The following is a 19571-nucleotide window of genomic DNA, read 5'->3' on the forward strand; positions in this document are numbered from 1 at the left end:
GCATGTGTTTATGTGTTGTTGTACTGGGCTATAAACTGGTGCTTTTGCGTTCTCTCTCTTCTGGGCATAGCAACAGCACCAGAAGACACTGCATTGGTCAAAACTCACTGCAGGAAGCCCTACAGTTCGTTACACCTCCTGTCAGTCAAACAGAACACGAACCGAGACATGGTTCCCGACTCCCGGAGAAAACAAGGGCAGTGGGCTTGAGAATAACCCAGGCGTGAGGTTGAGAATGGAGATGCTGAGAGGAGCAGTTCCCCGATGCTGGAACGGGTTTAGTAACGTTAACATGCATCTTTATCTCTCTGCACCCGAATGCGTTTGCTTACATTTGATTTGAATTGCTTAAATCTAGATTAGAATGAAGATCCCAAATCATCTCCTCTGCAGAATCCGATTTAAATAACATTAGTGGGTTGAACTAACGAATTAGATGTATTTTAAATGCTTTCACTGTGTTTCGAGAGATCTTAAACCTTGCAAGAAATTGTGGTGCGTAATTTAGAGCGCTTACAAATCCGATTCGTCTCACAGACATCGATCCAGGTAAGAATCATATTTTAAAATCACATTCCATATGCATAACGTAAGGTTGCATGCTAGTTAACCGTCTCTACATTAAAGTGTGATGCTGTAGTGTGCAGTGTGTTTTGCAAACCAATGCGTTGCGCAGCAACCCATCAATCAATCAATCAATCAATCAATCGATGTCATTGATGTGTACATGTTTTGCATGGAAACCTGCTCTAGGATGCAAGACAATATTGACATTAAGTGCAAAAAAATCTAAGGTTAATAAGGCATCATTATTACTGGAGGGCTTGTGCTGATGCATTGCAGTGCATCGTTTATTAAAACGCCATCCTTACCTAGATGAAATGACTTGCATTCTAAGCATGCTTCAATGACACACTAAACCCTTGTGGATAACGAGTCGGCTTCATTGAGACTGTACATAGTGTTCTTAATGTAGGTTACTAATCAGCATACTGTACAACCTGCCTAGTGCCTACACACTCCAATTCTGCATTGCAGACTGAATGATGACACACCAAAACACACTCCCACTCAGCAAATGTGGGGCAATGCATGCAAGAGTTTGCTTTGGGTTTCATGTGCGAGATGTTTCTTTCATGTGAAATATTATATGCCACCATCATTCAATAGCAAGACCAGGGTCAAATCAATCAACTTCTCAGTGATATGCAGTGCATTCTTGCAGTAAGTCAAAACATAACTGGCCAGAATACACAAGGAACAGCAAAAGAAAACCGTAATATTGGTACAAATGGAGTTTAATCTAAAGATATGGGTTTAATCTATTGAGAGTTCAACTTCATGTAGTTTTGATTCATGCAAGTGGGTTTTTGCTTTTATTATTTACCCTGCAACGTGAAAAAGAAGTACAAAGCTTAGTGCGGTGGCATTACCAATAATCATAATCAGACAATAATTAGAAATGATAATACTAATAAATATTATTGTTCAAAACAAATGGCTAAAATTGGCATGCTCACTGAAGGGTATGTAAACAGTGATCTTTGTAAAGCAGCATTGGGAAAGTGCTAATGCATAATAAATCTACTTTAGATAGACCTTTTCCTCTTCCTATCTTCATCTGTAATGATCTCCCCTGTGGAGATGTGGTGAACAGCACCTGATGCTGGAGAATCATTAGTTAATTGGCAGATCGATGTTTCCCTCCTCTATCTCACTGTTGCACCGATACTGAACTTGCTATCTGTTATTTTTCTAGCCGCCTTACAGTTTAAAGAAAGAGTTCACCCAAAAACGAATGAGTCATCATCTGCTCAACCTCAAAACGCTTGCACTTCTTCTGTAGCTCGTCTTTCATCTTCTATGGCGCTTGCCTCACATAAAGCTTTGCATTACTTTAAAAGACAAGAGATATCAAGATAAAACGGCAATCGCAGCCTATTTTACTGCCAGGATGATTAATTGGATTAAATTTGGCCATACAACCCTCAAAAGAGTCTATTGATAATAAACAATTTTCTACATTTACATTTATTCATTTAGCAGACGCTTTTATCCAAAGCGACTTACAAATGAGAACAATAGAACAGTTAAACTAACAGAAGGACAACAATACGTAAGTGCTATAACCCCTCTCAGTTTAATTTAGCGCAGTGTTTTTTATTTATTTCATCTAATTTGCATCAGATAATAGAATCTGCATTTGAACAACAAATAATGTGTCTCTGTGTTTGACTGACAAGATCTCTGACGTCCTCTTTTAAAAGAAAAAAAAAGAGCTCTAACTTCATTGCATAATAACGTAATACCCGAGATGTCGTATGGCAGGATCAGTCTGCGGCATTGATTTTAGCGTAGGTGCTGAAGTCGACACTTTCACCGCTGCAGAAGCTGAGAGTAGCTCTCCAGCAAAAACAGCAATTCCTAGAGGATCTCGGGAGATCTTTACATATGCGGGAAAGACCAGAGACAAAACTACTACTGTAAATCTCTGACCCCAAACTACATCTGAGCTCTTAAAAACCCCAGAATGTCATTGCGTTAGATACAAAATATCAGCAAATGTCTCTCAAATCTCGCTTTCTCTACACTAACTTCACTCTTCTTCATCAATATTGATGTTTCAGCATCTTTTAAATGAATGACATTGGCATAGACATTTGCAAGTGTAGCGTTTAAGACCACTGTATATGGTTATTACCTCAGTGACTACAAATAGCAGTTTGATTACAGTTATAAGTGGATAAGTGGTTGATATATATAAAAATATATAATTGTTATAATAAACAATAAAACAGCAAGACAAGACTAAGATGTTTTGCACCAGCTCATCATATGATTAATAATACATCACCAGTAAAAACCTTCTCTCTCTGAGTCTGAATAATGTATCGGCGCTCAAGATGAATGAAGGACAGAAAGAGTTAATGATGGCGAGTCCTGTTTCTGTGTTCTGGTGTAACGAATCCTGTTATGTGATGTTTGTTGCTTTACTATTTGTGGTCCTTAATTTTAATTAATGTTTGAATGGGCATGTGGATGTATTAAATGTCTCTGGCTGTAGAACAGGAAGTTTGGCCTGTCATAAACGTGTCACTTCCTTTGTGAAAGCGGCTGTGTGCTGACTGATAGGGCTGTGAAAGACAAGGAAAACATTTCAGAAGTGTGAGACGGAGTATAGAGTTGATAACTGAATATATTAGCAAACAGCAGTAAAAACATGCAGCGTTTGTTCAGGGAAACTGAGAGATAACAACATTCAGCTGAAGGACAAATAACTCGAGACCTACTTCAACAAATGTAGGCTTAAAAACAACAAGATCTGTGCATTTACATATTGTTTATATTAATTTAACAAATAAAATGATATTGCAATATGACAGCTCTATCTACAATTTGTTTTACAGCAGAAAATAATTCCTTTTTTTGTGTGCATGTTGTACATATTAAATATTACATTTACATATTAAATTATATTGCTATACGAGTTACAGCTACAATTTTTTTAAATTAGAAAATAATTAACCTTTCCGTACATATACATGTTTACATTGTTTAAATGTTTAGTTATGTTTCAATGACAGTTATAGCTACAATTTTTCTTACACCAGAAAATAATGAATCTTTCTGTACATTTACATATTTTATATTATACAGTTATAGCTACTTGTTTCCAAGTTGTAAATAAACATCATTGGAGCATGTTTTACAAGAAAACACTTTTTCAGTCTTTCAGTTCCATGTTTAATTCAATGTGTTGCTTGCCCTTTCTTTGTAATTATTTGTGAAATTACTAGCAATTTCTTAGTGAAAATTGTTTCAAATGAACTTTTTTCAATGCACAACTTCATTTACACCAGAAAATAATCCTAATTACTTTTGATTATTTTTTCAGTAGAAATACATTACAAAACAGCAATATTTTCATCTGTGATTTCAGCCACACGATCAGCAAATCATGCTCACTAATAATAATAATCTATGTACGTCATTTATCTAGGAATCATCCAGCGCACACTGATGATTTGCTGTCTTGTTTTGATGTCTCATTGCTTTCGGTTTGACTATATATCTAATACAGCCGGCACAGAAATCGACCGCTGTAAATATTCCACAGGATTCAGGAACCGCATTCACTTCTAAGAAACAATCACAGCTGTATGTGTGTATTGATTTGAATGCAGGTATTATCGTAGTCACGTTCAGTACAGGACACTTTCTCCATTAGTTCCCAAGGGAAGCACATTGGAAGAGTCCGGGCTATTTTTAGATCCTTGGTTAGGTCACAATGTGAATCATCTTCTCTGCTAGGATTCCTATGGCAAGATCCAACATGCAGCTCGCTCTGTTCCCTATAACTTGCTTTTACTGCGATTAATTGCATGGGTGAGTGTGTGTGCATTTTAATACTTACTTCTGTAGTATCTCACACTCCCAGAGGAGTTTATGTGCTCAGATGTTGCTCTTTTAAAGCTCAGGATACTTGATGGCATCGAGTAGCAATTATCTCAGATGTTTCCCCTTAAAGTCATAGAAATAATGAAAAATCGGCACAAGTGAGTAAACAGTTGTCATATAGTAAGAATATAGAGCTGAAAAATGTATGTGAACAACAAATTTGATGAGAAATGCTTGAGATCATATTGAGATTTTTGATTTTTGATTGCAGACTTTGTTGAGATCTTTTCTGAAACTCTTGTAATTTTATTGCTGTTTAGGAGAAACATTTGAGATACGATAGAGATCTTATTTCTTCCCTTTGGGCTTCCATATCAGGAAGCGTCCAGGCTCTCTGCATCTCTCTCCGCAGTGTTCATGGTGTGTTTGTGAAAGCTCGGCTGACAGCATCTGTCATACTGTCGCTCGCAGGAACAGCAATGCAGCGCTTCTTTTGTGCAGCTCATACACAAAGACTGGAGGCTTCTACAGTATCCGCCATAACCAAATCACACCGCAACAGGAGCTAAAATGATGTTAGGAAGATTTAAGCTCACCAAACTGAGTGAAAGTTAAATCGGTAGCAGAACAGCATGGACTGGTTTCCTCCTGATCCTGGTGAAGTGCAGAACGTCTGTGGAAATGGTTTGACTTGTGATTTGTGAACAGTCTTTTCACTTCTGAAAAGAAAATATGAGATAATTTTACTTCCAAAAATGTTGGTGCATTTATCTTATTCAAGGGTGATCGATTGAACAAGTGACTCTTGAACAAGTATATCTATCGAAATATTTGTTGAAAAATATACAAGGGCTTGGTAATATCAGCCACAAAGTCATTATTGAAATCTGAGTTATTACAATGAACGATTATGAAAACAAACAGGGACCGGATTCACAAAACATTCTGAGTATTATATCATTCTTTACTACTATTTTCTTCTTATTTTCCAACTTAAGAAAAAAGTTGAGCATATTTTTTAAGCAAACATTGTGTAACCTCTAAAAGTTAAGATAAATCCCAAAAGGTAAGATGATTAATGCATTTACTGTATTGTTTCAAATATTAAGCATTACAACAACATATTACCACACTATTTTTTTTTTTTGGCATACTGTATATTTGGTGTGCATTATATTAATATATTATTGGATGTTTGTAATGAGCAGTAGCTAAACTTTTTTTTAAGTATTGTTTTATGGTACAAAAATATCTAAACATTCATACATCAGGATACATTTACTTGAGAAGCAAAATGACATACAATATTCAGTTTTGTTTACTGGAAAATGTATAAAAATGTATGCATAAAACTTTTATGTAATAAAAGTTTATGCATAAAAAAAGATATTAATCAAGATTATTTTTCTTACCTGATTGGCAACTTATTTCTCTTATTTTAAGCAAGACTTAATATGTCATTTTGCTTCTCAAGTGTCAAAATAATCGACCGATTGCTCATTACTGACGGCCCTAATTACCATACTAATGTTTAGATATTTGTACTGGAAAACCAGACAAAAATTAAATACTGAGTTAGAACATAATTTCTGCAGTGTATTTATAATCAGTGAGTTTATTTATAAGGAAAAAAAATGGGGATGTTCTTAAAAAAATGTTTGAGACTCATTTCAATTTGAAGAATAACTGGTTAAAATCAGGGCTTGACATGAACTTTTTTGCATGACATCAGCCACTTTTTCCAAAGTTACGAGCCACTCAGTATTTTAACTGGCCACAATTTTGACATCGATACCATGAGGAAAACCTGCCATATAGATATTTTTAATATTATCTCATAATTTGACAGCAGGGATTTTAGGCTGCTGTCACTTTAAGACCGTACGCACGGATCCATTATATTGTTACACGTGTTTTCTTTCTCAACTGTTTACGTTCACTTAAAACACAACTGACTGTGTTTCCTGAATACTTGCCGAAAGTGGTATTTTGTCATTATTTTGTGTGTATTTGACTGTTTAAGCGCAATAAGCAGCAAAAAAGAACTAATTTTAGTCCTGAGAGGCGGCTTTATGTGCTGCACTTTGGGTGTTTGAGCACAAAAAGCAGTAGGAATGAGTTTAATGATGCGCAAAATGCGAAAAAATGAAAAACCTATATTTTAGTCAACACTACATTGCACTTAGTTTATCATTTCAGATGCCTTTTTAAAAGACTCCAAATGAAAACCGTATATATTATATAAAATGCAACCCTCCAAAGTGTCTAGTAGGAGTGAATTCAAATTCAATTCAAATTTATTTGTATAGCGTTTTCACAATACATATTGTTTCAAAGCAGCTTTACAGAAAGTGAATTTCAGAAATGAACATAGATAAATACAGTCAGGTAATCATGTATTAATTTAGGGCATAACATATCGCCGGCGTCGAGTCGTCTCTTCACAGGCGTTTAGTAATCTCATCGCAGGTGTTGGGGGATCTGAAGTCTCCGTGAGAGGCTGGATACAAACTGGAGCTGACGAACGCTATTTACCTCGGGACTAGCGTCCCGAGATAACAGCAGAAAGGCAGATGGGAAATAATTAGCATAGCTGCTGTTCATAATATTAGTGCATTCGATCTGGTTCAACAGTAGTATAAAAGGTAAGTATTATGTGAATCATTGGCTAAAGAGATGTGTCTTTAATCGAGTTTTAAACTGGGACAGCGAGTCTGAGCCTCAAACAATATCAGGAAGGCTATTCCAGAGTTTAGGAGCTAAATGGGAGAACACCCTCCCTCTTTTAGTGGACTTAGATATCCTAGGAATGACCAGAAGCCTCGAATTTAGTGATCTCTCGAATTTAGTGATCTTAGTGATTAATGTGAATTGTAATTGTGTGTCTTCAGGTAAAGAGGCGACATGTTGACCAGCATCACCGAGAGCATCTTCTGCTGTCTGTGGGGAAAGACGACCAGCGTTGTGTTGCCAGTTGAATCATCTGATGGCAAGCCCGCTGATGGATTCGAGTTTGTGGAGGTGAAACCAGGCCGGGTTCTTCGCGTGCGCCACATTCTCCCTGAACGTCCCGCAACCACAGACCAACAGCCAGAGCCGAGCAGCAGCAGCAGCGTCCACTGCAAACGCAAGATCACGGTGTACCGCAACGGCCAGCTGGTGATCGAGAACCTGGGAGATGTTCTCCACTCCGAGATCCTGCAGTGCCAGAACGGAGACGTGGAGCAGTGCAGCACGGTCGAGGTGGAGCTGTCGGATTACACCACCGCACCGTCCTCCCCGGATCCCAAACCTGCTCCACCTCTTCTCATCTCTGACCAGCAGAAACCTGCACCTCCACCCAGACGCCGGCGACGGAAACCCAAGCGCACCGTGCTGATCGACACGCAGCGCTGCATCAGCAGCTGTAAGGGAACGCATTCAGACGTGGCGCTGTTCTTCATCCACGGCGTGGGCGGCTCGCTGGACATCTGGGGGAGGCAGCTGGACTTCTTCTCTCGGTTGGGTTACGAGGTCATCGCTCCTGATCTGGCGGGTCACGGCGCCAGCATTGCTCCTCAGATAGCGGCGGCGTACACCTTCTACGCACTCGCGGAGGACCTGCGCGCCATATTCAAGAGATATGCCAGAAAACGGAACATCCTCATTGGTCACTCATACGGGTAGGCACTGCCTTTCTACACAACGTACACACTAGTGATGCGCGGGTCGGCTTTTTTTCCAACCCGCGGGTCCCGCTCTTATGAAATAATTTGGCCCGCCCTGGTGCGGGGCGCACCACTGTATACTATTTTTACAACCTGCCCCCCATCCGCGACCATTAAACAGACATACTAGGCATTGTAATGTTATCAAAGAACCTACTAAATTTTAAAATATTTTAAAATAAAATAAATGAAAACAGCCTTTATTTCAGCCTGAAAGTGCTTGGTAACATCGCCCTGTAAACTGGCAACAACAGACGATTATGAATATGAGCATGAATGTGGGAGCTGCTTGGCGCGCCGCTTTCGTGACGTGTCACGTGACACCAAAGGTTTGGGGACATCGCGCAAGTTACGTTGCAACGGCCTTCGTATTGTAACCTTATCAAAGAACCTACTAAATTTTAAAATAGATATTCCCAAATATTTGATATAGGCTTGAAATTGCGCGCAATATACATGGATTTAAAATAAAATATGTAAAAAAATGTATGACCCGCACCAACCCACCCCGCAAATAAAGTGACAATTTCTTTCCCCGCCCCAACCCGACCCGCGGGTTATGAGACGACCCGCGCATCACTAGTACACACACTACTGGTTAAAAGATTGGAATAATTAAGATTTATTAATGTAGTAACACTTTTCAATAAGGTTCATTAGTTAACATTAGTTAATGTATTTACTAACATGAGCTAACAATGAGCAATACATTTGTTACAGTATTTATTCATCTTTGTTAATGCTAGTTAATAAAAATACAGCTGTTCATTGTTTGTTCATGTTAGTTCACAGTGCATTAACTAATGTTGACCTTTAATTTTAATGACGTATTAGTAAATGTTGAAATTAATATTGGTAACTAAAACAATAATAATTAATAATCACTTAAGATGAAAAATAAGAGATACAAAACCTAAACAAAAATTAGAAATGTTACCTCGGAAACTAACAGAAATAAATTTAAACTATTAAAATATAAAAAAATAATATAAAATGACATTAACAAACAAAATTACTTAAACTAAAATGAAAACTGAAAATATAAAAGCTAATTCAAAATATTAACAAATACTATAATAGTATATAAATATTACTAAATTGATTTAGTCAAGTGTGTCCAAGCTTATGACTGCTACAGTACACTGAAAAAAAATATTTTTGCTGCTTGATTAAATAATTATAAATAATAATAATAATGATAAATAAAATGAGCTAAACCAACACAAGTCCTGACTTAATTTAATTGTCTTCAATCCACATATACATAAGTAAAATTGAGCTCTACTTAATCTGTTGAGCCTACATGAATGGTTTTTGTTGCATTAACTGAATATTTCTATAATTCATAACAGCCTGTGTTTCTTCCTGGCATGTTTTCATGAGCAATTATTGCTAACCCCGGATCACCGTTTTGTTCCTGTGAAGGGTGTCGTTCTGTACGTTCCTGGCACACGAGTATCCGGAGCAGGTGCATAAGGTGGTGATGATCAACGGAGGCGGCCCGACAGCGCTGGAGCCGAGTCTGTGCTCAATTTTCCAGCTGCCGTCCTGTGTCCTGCACTGTCTTTCCCCATGCCTCGCCTGGAGCTTCCTCAAGTAACACACTTTCTCTTTATTAAAGCAGAACAGAAGACCAAACACAGTTAGAGACCATCCAAACAAAACACATCAAACAGAAAATAGGATGTACGTGTAACTACGTACATTTGTGTTGAGTATGTATACATCTCTATTATAAGTTTCCTAAACCAGTGGTTCCCTACCTTTTTTTGTCTGAGACCCCCTTTTTCCCAAGAAAATATTTTAGGGCCCCCCTTCACATTTAATGATATTGTCGCTCTTGTAAACTTTCAGCAAGGATGACAAAATGTTTTGTTTTTAAACAAACAGTATGTTTATTACTATAACCAGAATTGTTTATGCACAAATAATAGCGTATAATATTGAAAATACTATAACAAAAACATCCGCCTATTTGAAATGCAATAACAGAAATATCAGTATTCACACTGGTGTGTAGGGGAAAATAATTATATGAAAGAAGAAAAGTATTTGCATTAATATATGTTCAAAACTATATTGCATATTAAATAAGGATAATTTTGAACTAATATGTGAAATTACAGAATATAAAAATTAAACTAAAAATATCAACAATTCACAATAACATATCCCAAAAATGTGTGTGTGTGTGTGTGTGTAAGCATGCATTATGGAGTTAACATGACAAAATTGGTTTGCTTTAGTGCAGAATACTGGTGAAACCAAGTAGTTTGAAATGAAAGTGAGCCAAGTGGTCTTCTACTGCCCTCTGCTGGCCACTCTACTTATTAACAGTCTTTTCACATGTGCTTTTGCATTGATATATTTAGACACTTAAAAATCCCATATATAACAATTACTATTATAACACAATCATATTTTGTCAGTTTATCACTTAATTTGTTCTGATGCTTCACATAATTGCTAGCAACGTGGTAAATCATGGTAAAAAACAATAGAAACATGGTAAATCATAGTAAATAAGGTAAATCATGCTAGAATCCTGGTAAATCATACTAGAGCTTGGTATATCATGGTAAACCATGGTAAATCATGCTAGATTCATAGTAAATCATACTGGAACATGGTAAATCATGAAAAATCACACTAAAATGTGGTATATCATGGTAAATCATGCTAAAACATGGTCTATTCCATCTATGATGTCAGTGGTTAAATGCTTGCTACATAAAACTTAATGTCTTTTGATGCTTGTGTGGTTAAAAATCTTAAATGCCTTAACTGCTTGAACACCGCTAAATGCTGCTTGCAGCTTTAATTAATATAGGCTATTACAAAATGACTGGTGTCTGGGACCTCGTTGAAAACCAATTTTTTGGTCAGCCAGGGGATTGTGAATAAAATTAGCTAATGTAATATGATCGTTTGGCGCTCTAGCGATTAATAAACATGTGTTTATTAACAGAATAATGCGTCTTGCGGAAGAACATTGTAGCCGGAGCTACTTCTCTCTGTTTATGTCTATGACGAGTCACACAGGCACTGGGCTACAACCCGAACCAGTGTAAAATAGTCCCAATATAAACACTTATTATAGGTGTACCATAGTGACTCAGGATAAGACAAAAACACGGTTTGGAAAATGGATTCATGATGAACTCGCTCATTATATAAATTTAGTAAATTTATATAACACTTTTCAAAAGATGAGAGGCCCCCTTGTGGGCCGAGACCCTCCTGTTGGGAACTGATGTCCTAATATATATGTAGAACAATGCTCATTATATATACACAATATACATATATAGCAGTAGCAATAATCAAAGTAATAAAAAAAACAAGAGAAAGAAAAAAGAAAAAAAAACATCACCACTTTCCGGCATGTCATGGTTTCTGTAATGTCTTCTGCAAAATAAAGCATGTGTGTTCTTGTGTTTTCCACACAGAGCTGGTTTCGCCAGGCAGGGAGCGAAAGAGAAGCAGCTTTTGAAAGAGGGAAACGCGTTTAACGTCTCTCCGTTCGTCCTGCGAGCGATGATGAGCGGTCAGTACTGGCCCGAGGGGGATGAGGTTTACCACGCTGAGCTGACCGTACCCATACTGCTGGTGCACGGCATGTATGACAAGTTTGTACCAATTGATGAGGATCAGCGGATGGCAGAGGTTCGTGCACATCAAATGTGTTTTCATTGTGCGGTTGCTTCTTGTGAGAGTTTTTTTTTTGGCTGCGTCACAAACCACACATAATGCAAGATTTTTGCCGGCGGTTTCAGTAGTTAAGAACGTGTCCAGGTCATAATTCAACTCAAAAACAAAAGAAAGAAATGTAAAATTAGATTTTGCATAAAACAAATTAAGCCTATTTTTTAGGATTTTTTTTTTTTTTACTTTTCTACAAATATTTATATAACATAGCAGTATTTAATGTGGATTACATATCTAACTAAACTTGATTTGTGAGGAAAATGTCTAACATTATCTAATCATACCCCTTTGTCGAACACAAGGCTTATAATGGATTTTTTTTTCTTCAAAATAAACGCTGACAAAGACATGTGCAGTTATGCAAAATATAAGATGGTAAATATTTAATTGATGAGTTTTAAATACAATTTGTAACCTAGGGTATGATTTTACCCTAAAATTCAACAAAAGTAATAATTTTTTTGCTGCCTGGATTCCAGTTGTTTCTGCGATTTGCTTCTCTTTTCTGTAGCTCAAGTCGGTAAAAAGAAAGCTCTGTGGCCGGTTGCACAAACTTCCTAGACTAGTCTTACAAGTCAAGTCAAGTCAAGTCACCTTTATTTATATGGCGCTTTATACAATACAGATTGTTTCAAAGCAGCTTTACAGAGATAACAGGAAAATAATGTAGTAATAGTATTGTTAAATATAAAATTAAAATGTCCCTATCTAAGCAAGCCGAAAGCCAATGACGACAAAGGCGACAAGTTAATTACAAGTCAATCTTTTTTATTTTCATTTGACATCTTAATAGAGCGCAACAGTCGAGTTCCGGAAGTAAAAACTCCATTCATTTTTCCCATAGGGAAATTTATTTTAATGTGAGCTACGAGGTTGTTAATCGATGGCATTTGCTTCTGTTGAAGCCGTCAGCCCACATTATTTCAGCTTAGTTTTAAAATAATTGTGTTTAACACTGGAATTCCTGGTGAAAAACTACATTACCCATGATGCTGTACAGAAAATTACACCAATCAGAGTCAAAAAAGCAACATGCTCCAAAATAGCTCTTTAGCTCCGCCCACTCCCATGAAGCACAGCAAGTGATGTAATCGAGTCGATCTCTCTACAATCTCAAAATACTAAAATGTTTCTATATATATGCATATTTTGCAATAAACTTAAAATATAATGTTTATATAATCAACATTTGTAAATGAGTAGTTTTATATTCCTCCATTCTTTTTAATTTGATTATGCTGTTCGCAATGCTTCATGGGATTGTAGTTCTTTCCCTCACTAAAGCCGTTAAGTACACAGTCTTATATCTTTGTCTTTTTGTCCAATTTTAAAAAACTAGTTTGCTTCAAATCAAAGTTTGCAGTGTTGAGATTCACCCTGTTGCTGACTGGCTTGTTTCATGACTTATAACTCTTTTATAACAATCTATTTTAAAATCCTATTTTAAAATTAAAATATAAAAAAATATATATTTCCAGATCCAGTTACACTCTATTTCTTAACATAATGGCTATGTTTATGCAACTGCCCCTTGATTTCTAGTTGACTCTATTTGTACAGTCAATCGCACAGCTTTTCCCACATTTTTTGTGAGACTCATAAAACTATAATCTTGTATTCTATGCAGGATGAATAGTATATGAATTAGGATACAGCCTTGGCTTGTAGTCAGTGTGTGTTCTCTGGAGGTGTGATGTTGGCTCACTCATGACTCTTCAACACAAGAGTCTCTGTGCTGTTCATGAGTCGAGGAGCGTTACACATGTCCTCATGCAGATGTGCTCTGAATCAAACAATGGCATCTCATTGTACCGCTTATTGAACTCTTGCTGACGTCAGTTAGGACTTCCTGCAGGCCACCAATGTAATAAAAGAAAGAAAATAAAACGTTTAGCTCAAACCATAAGACCGATTATCTGATCATCACTGATATACAAACATACAAAAAAAATAAAAAAGTCTAACATTAGTTTTATAATTTATATTATATATAATTCAAAAAAATTTTGATAGTTTATATGGAATTAAAATATATTATATGAATATTTTGTATTATTTATATAGTATTTAAATTATATGTCATTTGCATATAAATTAGATTCATTTATTTTTATTATAATTATAATTATATATAATCATAATATTTATTATACTTTTATTATTTTATTATGTATTCATTATTAGAAATTAGATTAAATTATATATGCATTATACATTAGAAATATTTTATAAATACATTATCCACATACATATTAACAAATACATGTCTATTATATATTTATATACGTGTGTATATAATGTGCATATTTATTTTTAAACAAATTTAATAGCAAATATTTATTAAAAAAATGATTTATTATATTCAAATAAAATTTACATAAAATACATTTAAACATATTTTAGTATTTAAATTGTCATTTACATATAATTTACATTAATTAATTTTTGTTATAATATATTAATTTAATTTGTATTAATATTAATTATTTAATTGTATTATTTATTAATTAGAATAAATTATACATTTACATTAAAATGTTATATGTTATAAATACATTATTTACATAAACATTTACAAATACATGTCTATATATGTTTGTGGGTTTGTGTGTGCATGCGTGCGTGTTTAAAAAAAAATCGTTATTATATTAAATAATATCTATATAAATACATTATTTATTTTTGTAAGGTATGTAAAGGTTTAAAAAATATTAAAGTTATGTGATTTATATATAAATGCTATAGATACGCTGTTATATAATATTCTACAATATAATAAACACATAATATAAAATATATTTTTTTCAAAATGTAAATTGTCTTTATTTCAGATCCTCTTGTTTGCATTCCTGAAAGTAATCGAGGAAGGCAGTCACATGGTGATGATGGAATGCCCCGAAACGGTCAACACGCTCCTGCATGAGTTCTTCCTCTGGGAACCTGACAATTCCAAAAAGAACACGGTTACCAAGGTAACAGCCGACCAGACAACAGTCAACAACGTCCAGACGCTCAGTGTCGCCAACGGCAACATCACAGGGACTCCCAAGGTCAACAAGCCCCTTAACAAGTAACCTGATGATTGACGTTTTTGGGGTAAAGCAATCAGAAGGCTGTTGATGGCAGGCTGAAACCGTCACCTTGGCTGAGAGCTGGGTTTTGGTCAGATGGTCCTAGCGGGTGTCGCGACGGGGGTGTGAAAGAATCACATGTTCAAAGAGACTAGCGATGAGGGAAAAAAGAAGCAGCTGATTTTAAACCAATGATGGTGGTTTATGACATCACGATGCCTTTGTATCTCTCTGCTACCTTTGGACAATATCTTTCCTTCTTGTGCTGTCTAAACAAAAGGACTGGAAGTCCGAAAGTGTGTTCAAGCGTTGGTGTCCAGGCGGGACCGAACCGAACTATGAGGAAGATATGAGAAAAAACTATTGCAATCCAAACCGTTTTTAAACGTGTTTAAAGTCAACATGAAATGTTTGCAACCTGGGCTTGACATTAACAAATGCGGTTGTTTGCATCAGTGGCATGTAACGCAGTCACTTCTATTAGACACTTTGGAGGGTTGAATATTATATATAATATATACATTTTTCAATTTCAGTAGTCTTATAAAAAGGCATCTGAAATGATCAAATAAGTGAAATGTAGTGTTGTCAAACATATCGATTTTTCGATACATATCCACCCTGAAATATCTTCCAATACTGAATAGATACACGACATAGATATTCTCTCTTTCTCATCTCTCCGAGAGTGAGTGACACACAAACCCGCCTCTTCTCACTCACTCCTTTCATTTTCTCCAAATGAATATTGTTGCCGTTACAGGGCTTGAATTTCCCCGTGTGATTGCGGATAATTTTACTCATCCTCGCAGATTTTGTGCTCAAACACCCAAAGTGTAGCACATAAAGCGCCTCTCAGGACTAAACTGAGTTCTATTTCGATGCTTATTGCACTTAAAAAGTCAAATACTCAAATAATGTCAAAAAGCCGGACTTGGCGAGTATTCACGTAAACATTATCAGTTATGTTTAAGTGAATGTAACAGTTGAGAAAGAAAACGTATGTGTAATGGATCCGTGCGTCAGGTCTTAAAGTGACAGCAGCCTAATATTCCTGCAGCCAAATTATGAGATAATATGTAAAATATCTTTATGGCAGTTTTTTCCCATGGCATCAAAGTCAGAATTGTGGCTGATAACTTTGGAAAACCAATAAGCGAAAAAGTTAATGTCAAGCCCTGTATGCAACCCATTTCTCTTCAATAATAAGACATATTGTGTGTTGCATACAGTACCAGAATAATTACAAAGACCAGATTTTACGTTAAAATAACATGCACAAATTGTGCACAATGTAATTAGAAATATGTTGTAATAAAAGGGTCGCTTTCATGTTAACTTTAAAGGACGTTTGTACAGAGTCCGTGTTCATATTATGCGATATACAAGTACTAATATTGAAATCAACACATTTTAACACGTCTTCCCTTATAAAGCAAATCCATCGCTTGGAGTTTAAGAGCGAAACGTATAAAATACTGAATTCTGTTAAAACACTCCTTGAAAGAGAACATACTGTAAACAAACTCATGCTAGCTACACATTATTTCACTGGAAACAAATTGTATGAATTTAACAACAAAGCAACAGATGTTGGTTCACATGAAGGACAAGCAAAAACATTTCATGCCAGTTGGCACTTGTTCGTCTCTTAGCAACTAGAAAGTCGGGCATTAGAGCAGACACACGGTGAGAGAGAGAGAGTTATAATGATGCTGCTGGCCACAATATGATGGTGCTGAGGAAAAACAGGATATAAGCTATAGTATCACAGTGCATTCATATACAGAACTGCACGAACATCTAGAATCTGATCATCAGGTTGATTCAATCATTTGTGCAATGTGATGACAACACGTTTGCTGAATAGGACAGACCGTCTGTCTATGCAAAGAATAACGGGCGGCTTCTGCATGCCTCCGGTCGGTTACCGTGGCAACAGTAGTCAAGAGCAAACTGGATTCTGGTCCGTGTGACCCTCCGATCATTGAGAGATAATTGAGACATCATTAAATCTCTGCAGGCTCCGAACGTTTATGCAACCGAAGCGGTCAAACATCCCTGTATCAGAGCGGATGAATTGGTGGACACGTTTTCAGGTATTTATGTAATTAACAATTGTCCACTTATCATTTTAACAATGTTGAATCCACACTAGATATTTATTATATTAATAATAATTGGACACAGACAAGGAGCTGATGTGCTGCGTTAAAAAAAAACAAAAAACTTGGGCAATTTAAAAGAATGCACTATTGTTCAAAGGTTTGGTGTCAATGAGTTTTTTATTATTATTATTATTAACACTTTTCAGCGAGGACGCATTAAATGGATCAAAATTAACAGTAAGGATGTGAAATGTTACAAAAGATTTAGATTTCAAATAAATGCTGTTCTTTTTTGAACTTTCTATTCATGAAATAATCCTTAAAAAATGCATCATGGTTTCCACAAAAAATACGAAGCAGCACAACTTTTTAACATTGATAATAATCAGAAATGTTTCTTGAGCTGCAAATCATCATATTATACTGATTTCTGAAGGATCATGTGACACTGAAGACTGGAGTAATGATGCTGAAAATTCAGCTTTGCATCACAAAAATAAGTTACATTTGAAAAATTTATTCACATAAAAAACAGTCCTAATAATATTTCACAATATCACTGTGTTTTTGATCAAATAAATGCAGCCTTTATGAGCAGAAGAAACTTTTTCTCAAAAAATTTTTTTGACCCCCCAAACTTTTTGAAAAGTAGTACAACAGTAAATTCCCATTTTAACAACACGTCTACACATTACAACAATAAATTACACAGACTTAACTCTTAATTCAACTGAAGGGAAGGGAGTCTACACCTTTTTTGATGTGCTGAGAAGAAACGTAGACCTTACAGTTTGCTACATGATTACTGTGTGATTGATAGAAGAACTGGAGATATTGATATTGAATGAGATTGTGATTACAGCTGGATGCCAGTGTTTAACATCTGCTCAATTTCAGTGTTACCAGAGAGAAAGTTCTAGCATCTGATTACAACGTATATTCTACTGAAGACTTCAATCTGTAGCCAGCTGTCGTTTAGCATGGACAATAATGTTCACTCGTGCTTAAATTACGTTTACAGTGATGCACTTACTGTACGATCCAAGTCTGTGGAGTGTTACTGGATTTTACATGGTCATAATAGGACAAAATAATGGAAATAACAGTAATTAACATGTACCGTGTGATGTTTAAGTCTCTTGGCTATACATTCAAAATGGTGTATATTTGATTCATTTATCCCAGTGCAGTGCCCCATTGACTTCCATTGAAAGTGCATTACTGTACAGGGGTCAGAAAGTAAAAGTCCTGCCATATGTTTATTCCACCCATGATTTCACTAATTTCACTAATCTACTGGCTGAAAAACTGGGCTAATTAACAAATCCAGGTGATTGGAACAGAAATATTAAGGAGGAGGACTTTTACTTTCTAAACCTGGACTTTACACCTCTGACTGTACATGCAAAAATTATTTGTCTGACAGATGTTGTTCATACAGCTTAAGTTGCACCAAAACCAGAATATTTATTCAAATGTTACTTGCATATACAATTACATTGTAATGCAGTGCAGAGGATATACATTTTATTGCAGCCACTCCTGTGAATTAGAAAACAAAAACTATTGTGTGCTTTTGACAAAGACTTGCCTATGCATTTGCTGTGGCTGCACTACCTAAAGGTCTGTTCACACCAAGAACGATAACTATAAAGATAACCGTCCACACTTGTGGATGATAACGTATGTTTATTCTAAGCGCATGCTGCGATTTTGACGTCTGCCGCTTTAAATGCTCAAACTCTTAAACGCAGGATGGATTCTGATTGGATGTAAATGTTTATCAGCTGGAGAACAATTCTTTCTTGTTATAGTAGTGGTTTGTATGGGAGCTTGTTTCTGCCACTGAATAAAAAAGGTAATTGCGACTTTTTATCTCGCAATTCTTACTTTTTCTTGCAATTGTGAGTTAACATCTTGCAATTCTGCATTTTTTTCCTCAGAATTGCGTGATATAAACTCGCAATTGCGAGAAAAAAAGTCAATTTCAATAAAAAGTCACAATTGCAAGATAAAATGTTGCAATTGCGAGAAAAAAGGTCAGAATTGCAATTGCGAGAAAAAAGGTCAGAATTGCAATTGCAAGAAAAAAATCAGAATTGCGAGATAAAAAGTCGCAACTGCAAGAAAAAAAGTCAGAATTGCGAGATAGTTGCAATTGCGAGAAAAAAGTCAGAAATGCGAGATAAAATGTTGCAATTGCGAGAAAAACGGTCAGAATTGTGAGATAAAAAGTCGTAATTGCAAGAAAAAAGTCAGAATTGCGAGATAAAAAGTCGCAATTACAAGAAAGTCAATTGCGAGATAAAAAGTCGCAACTGCAAGAAAAAAAGTCAGAATTGCGATATAGTTGCAATTGCGAGAAAAAAGTCAGAAATTGTGAGATAAAAAGTCGTAATTGCAAGAAAAAAGTCAGAATTGCGAGATAAAAAGTTGCAATTGCAAGAAGAAAAGTCTGAATTGAGAGATAGTCGCAATTGTAAGAAAAAAGTCAGAATTACGAGATAAAAAAAACACAATTGCAAGAAAAAGTAAAATTGTGGGATGTAAACAATTGCATGAAAAAATATATTTATAAC

At 35.7% G+C, this 19571-nt stretch overlaps 1 protein-coding gene and 1 long non-coding RNA gene across 5 annotated transcripts in view; one reads left to right on the top strand and one right to left on the bottom strand.

Moving 5' to 3' along the window:
* The window catches only part of LOC143731381 (uncharacterized), an 80191-nt gene that overhangs the window by 3723 nt on the left and 56897 nt on the right, over positions 1 to 19571 (bottom strand). Inside the window, exons 3-5 of the long non-coding RNA XR_013200754.1 lie at positions 9503 to 9715; positions 4995 to 5117; positions 4415 to 4521 (exon numbers count right to left, since the gene is read on the bottom strand). This is a non-coding gene — a long non-coding RNA (uncharacterized LOC143731381). The remainder of the gene's footprint in view (positions 1 to 4414; positions 4522 to 4994; positions 5118 to 9502; positions 9716 to 19571) is intronic.
* On the top strand, positions 144 to 19250 carry abhd8a (abhydrolase domain containing 8a). 4 transcript variants are annotated; one of them, XM_077222251.1, is made up of 5 exons: positions 144 to 549; positions 7290 to 8060; positions 9531 to 9701; positions 11555 to 11771; positions 14645 to 19250. In XM_077222251.1, exons 2-5 carry the CDS (start codon positions 7303 to 7305, stop codon positions 14885 to 14887), a joined length of 1389 nt encoding a protein of 462 aa, XP_077078366.1. In that variant the 5' UTR covers positions 144 to 549; positions 7290 to 7302; the 3' UTR covers positions 14888 to 19250. The 4 variants fall into 4 exon arrangements, with proteins under 4 accessions (XP_077078366.1, XP_077078367.1, XP_077078368.1 ...); XM_077222252.1 differs by lacking the exon at positions 144 to 549 and adding an exon at positions 4305 to 4386; XM_077222253.1 differs by lacking the exon at positions 144 to 549 and adding an exon at positions 4430 to 4556.

Source organism: Siphateles boraxobius, unplaced genomic scaffold (genome assembly GCF_051911475.1).
Source record: "Siphateles boraxobius isolate OS27281-9 unplaced genomic scaffold, OSU_SipBor_1 86, whole genome shotgun sequence".
Taxonomy (NCBI): domain Eukaryota; kingdom Metazoa; phylum Chordata; class Actinopteri; order Cypriniformes; family Leuciscidae; genus Siphateles; species Siphateles boraxobius.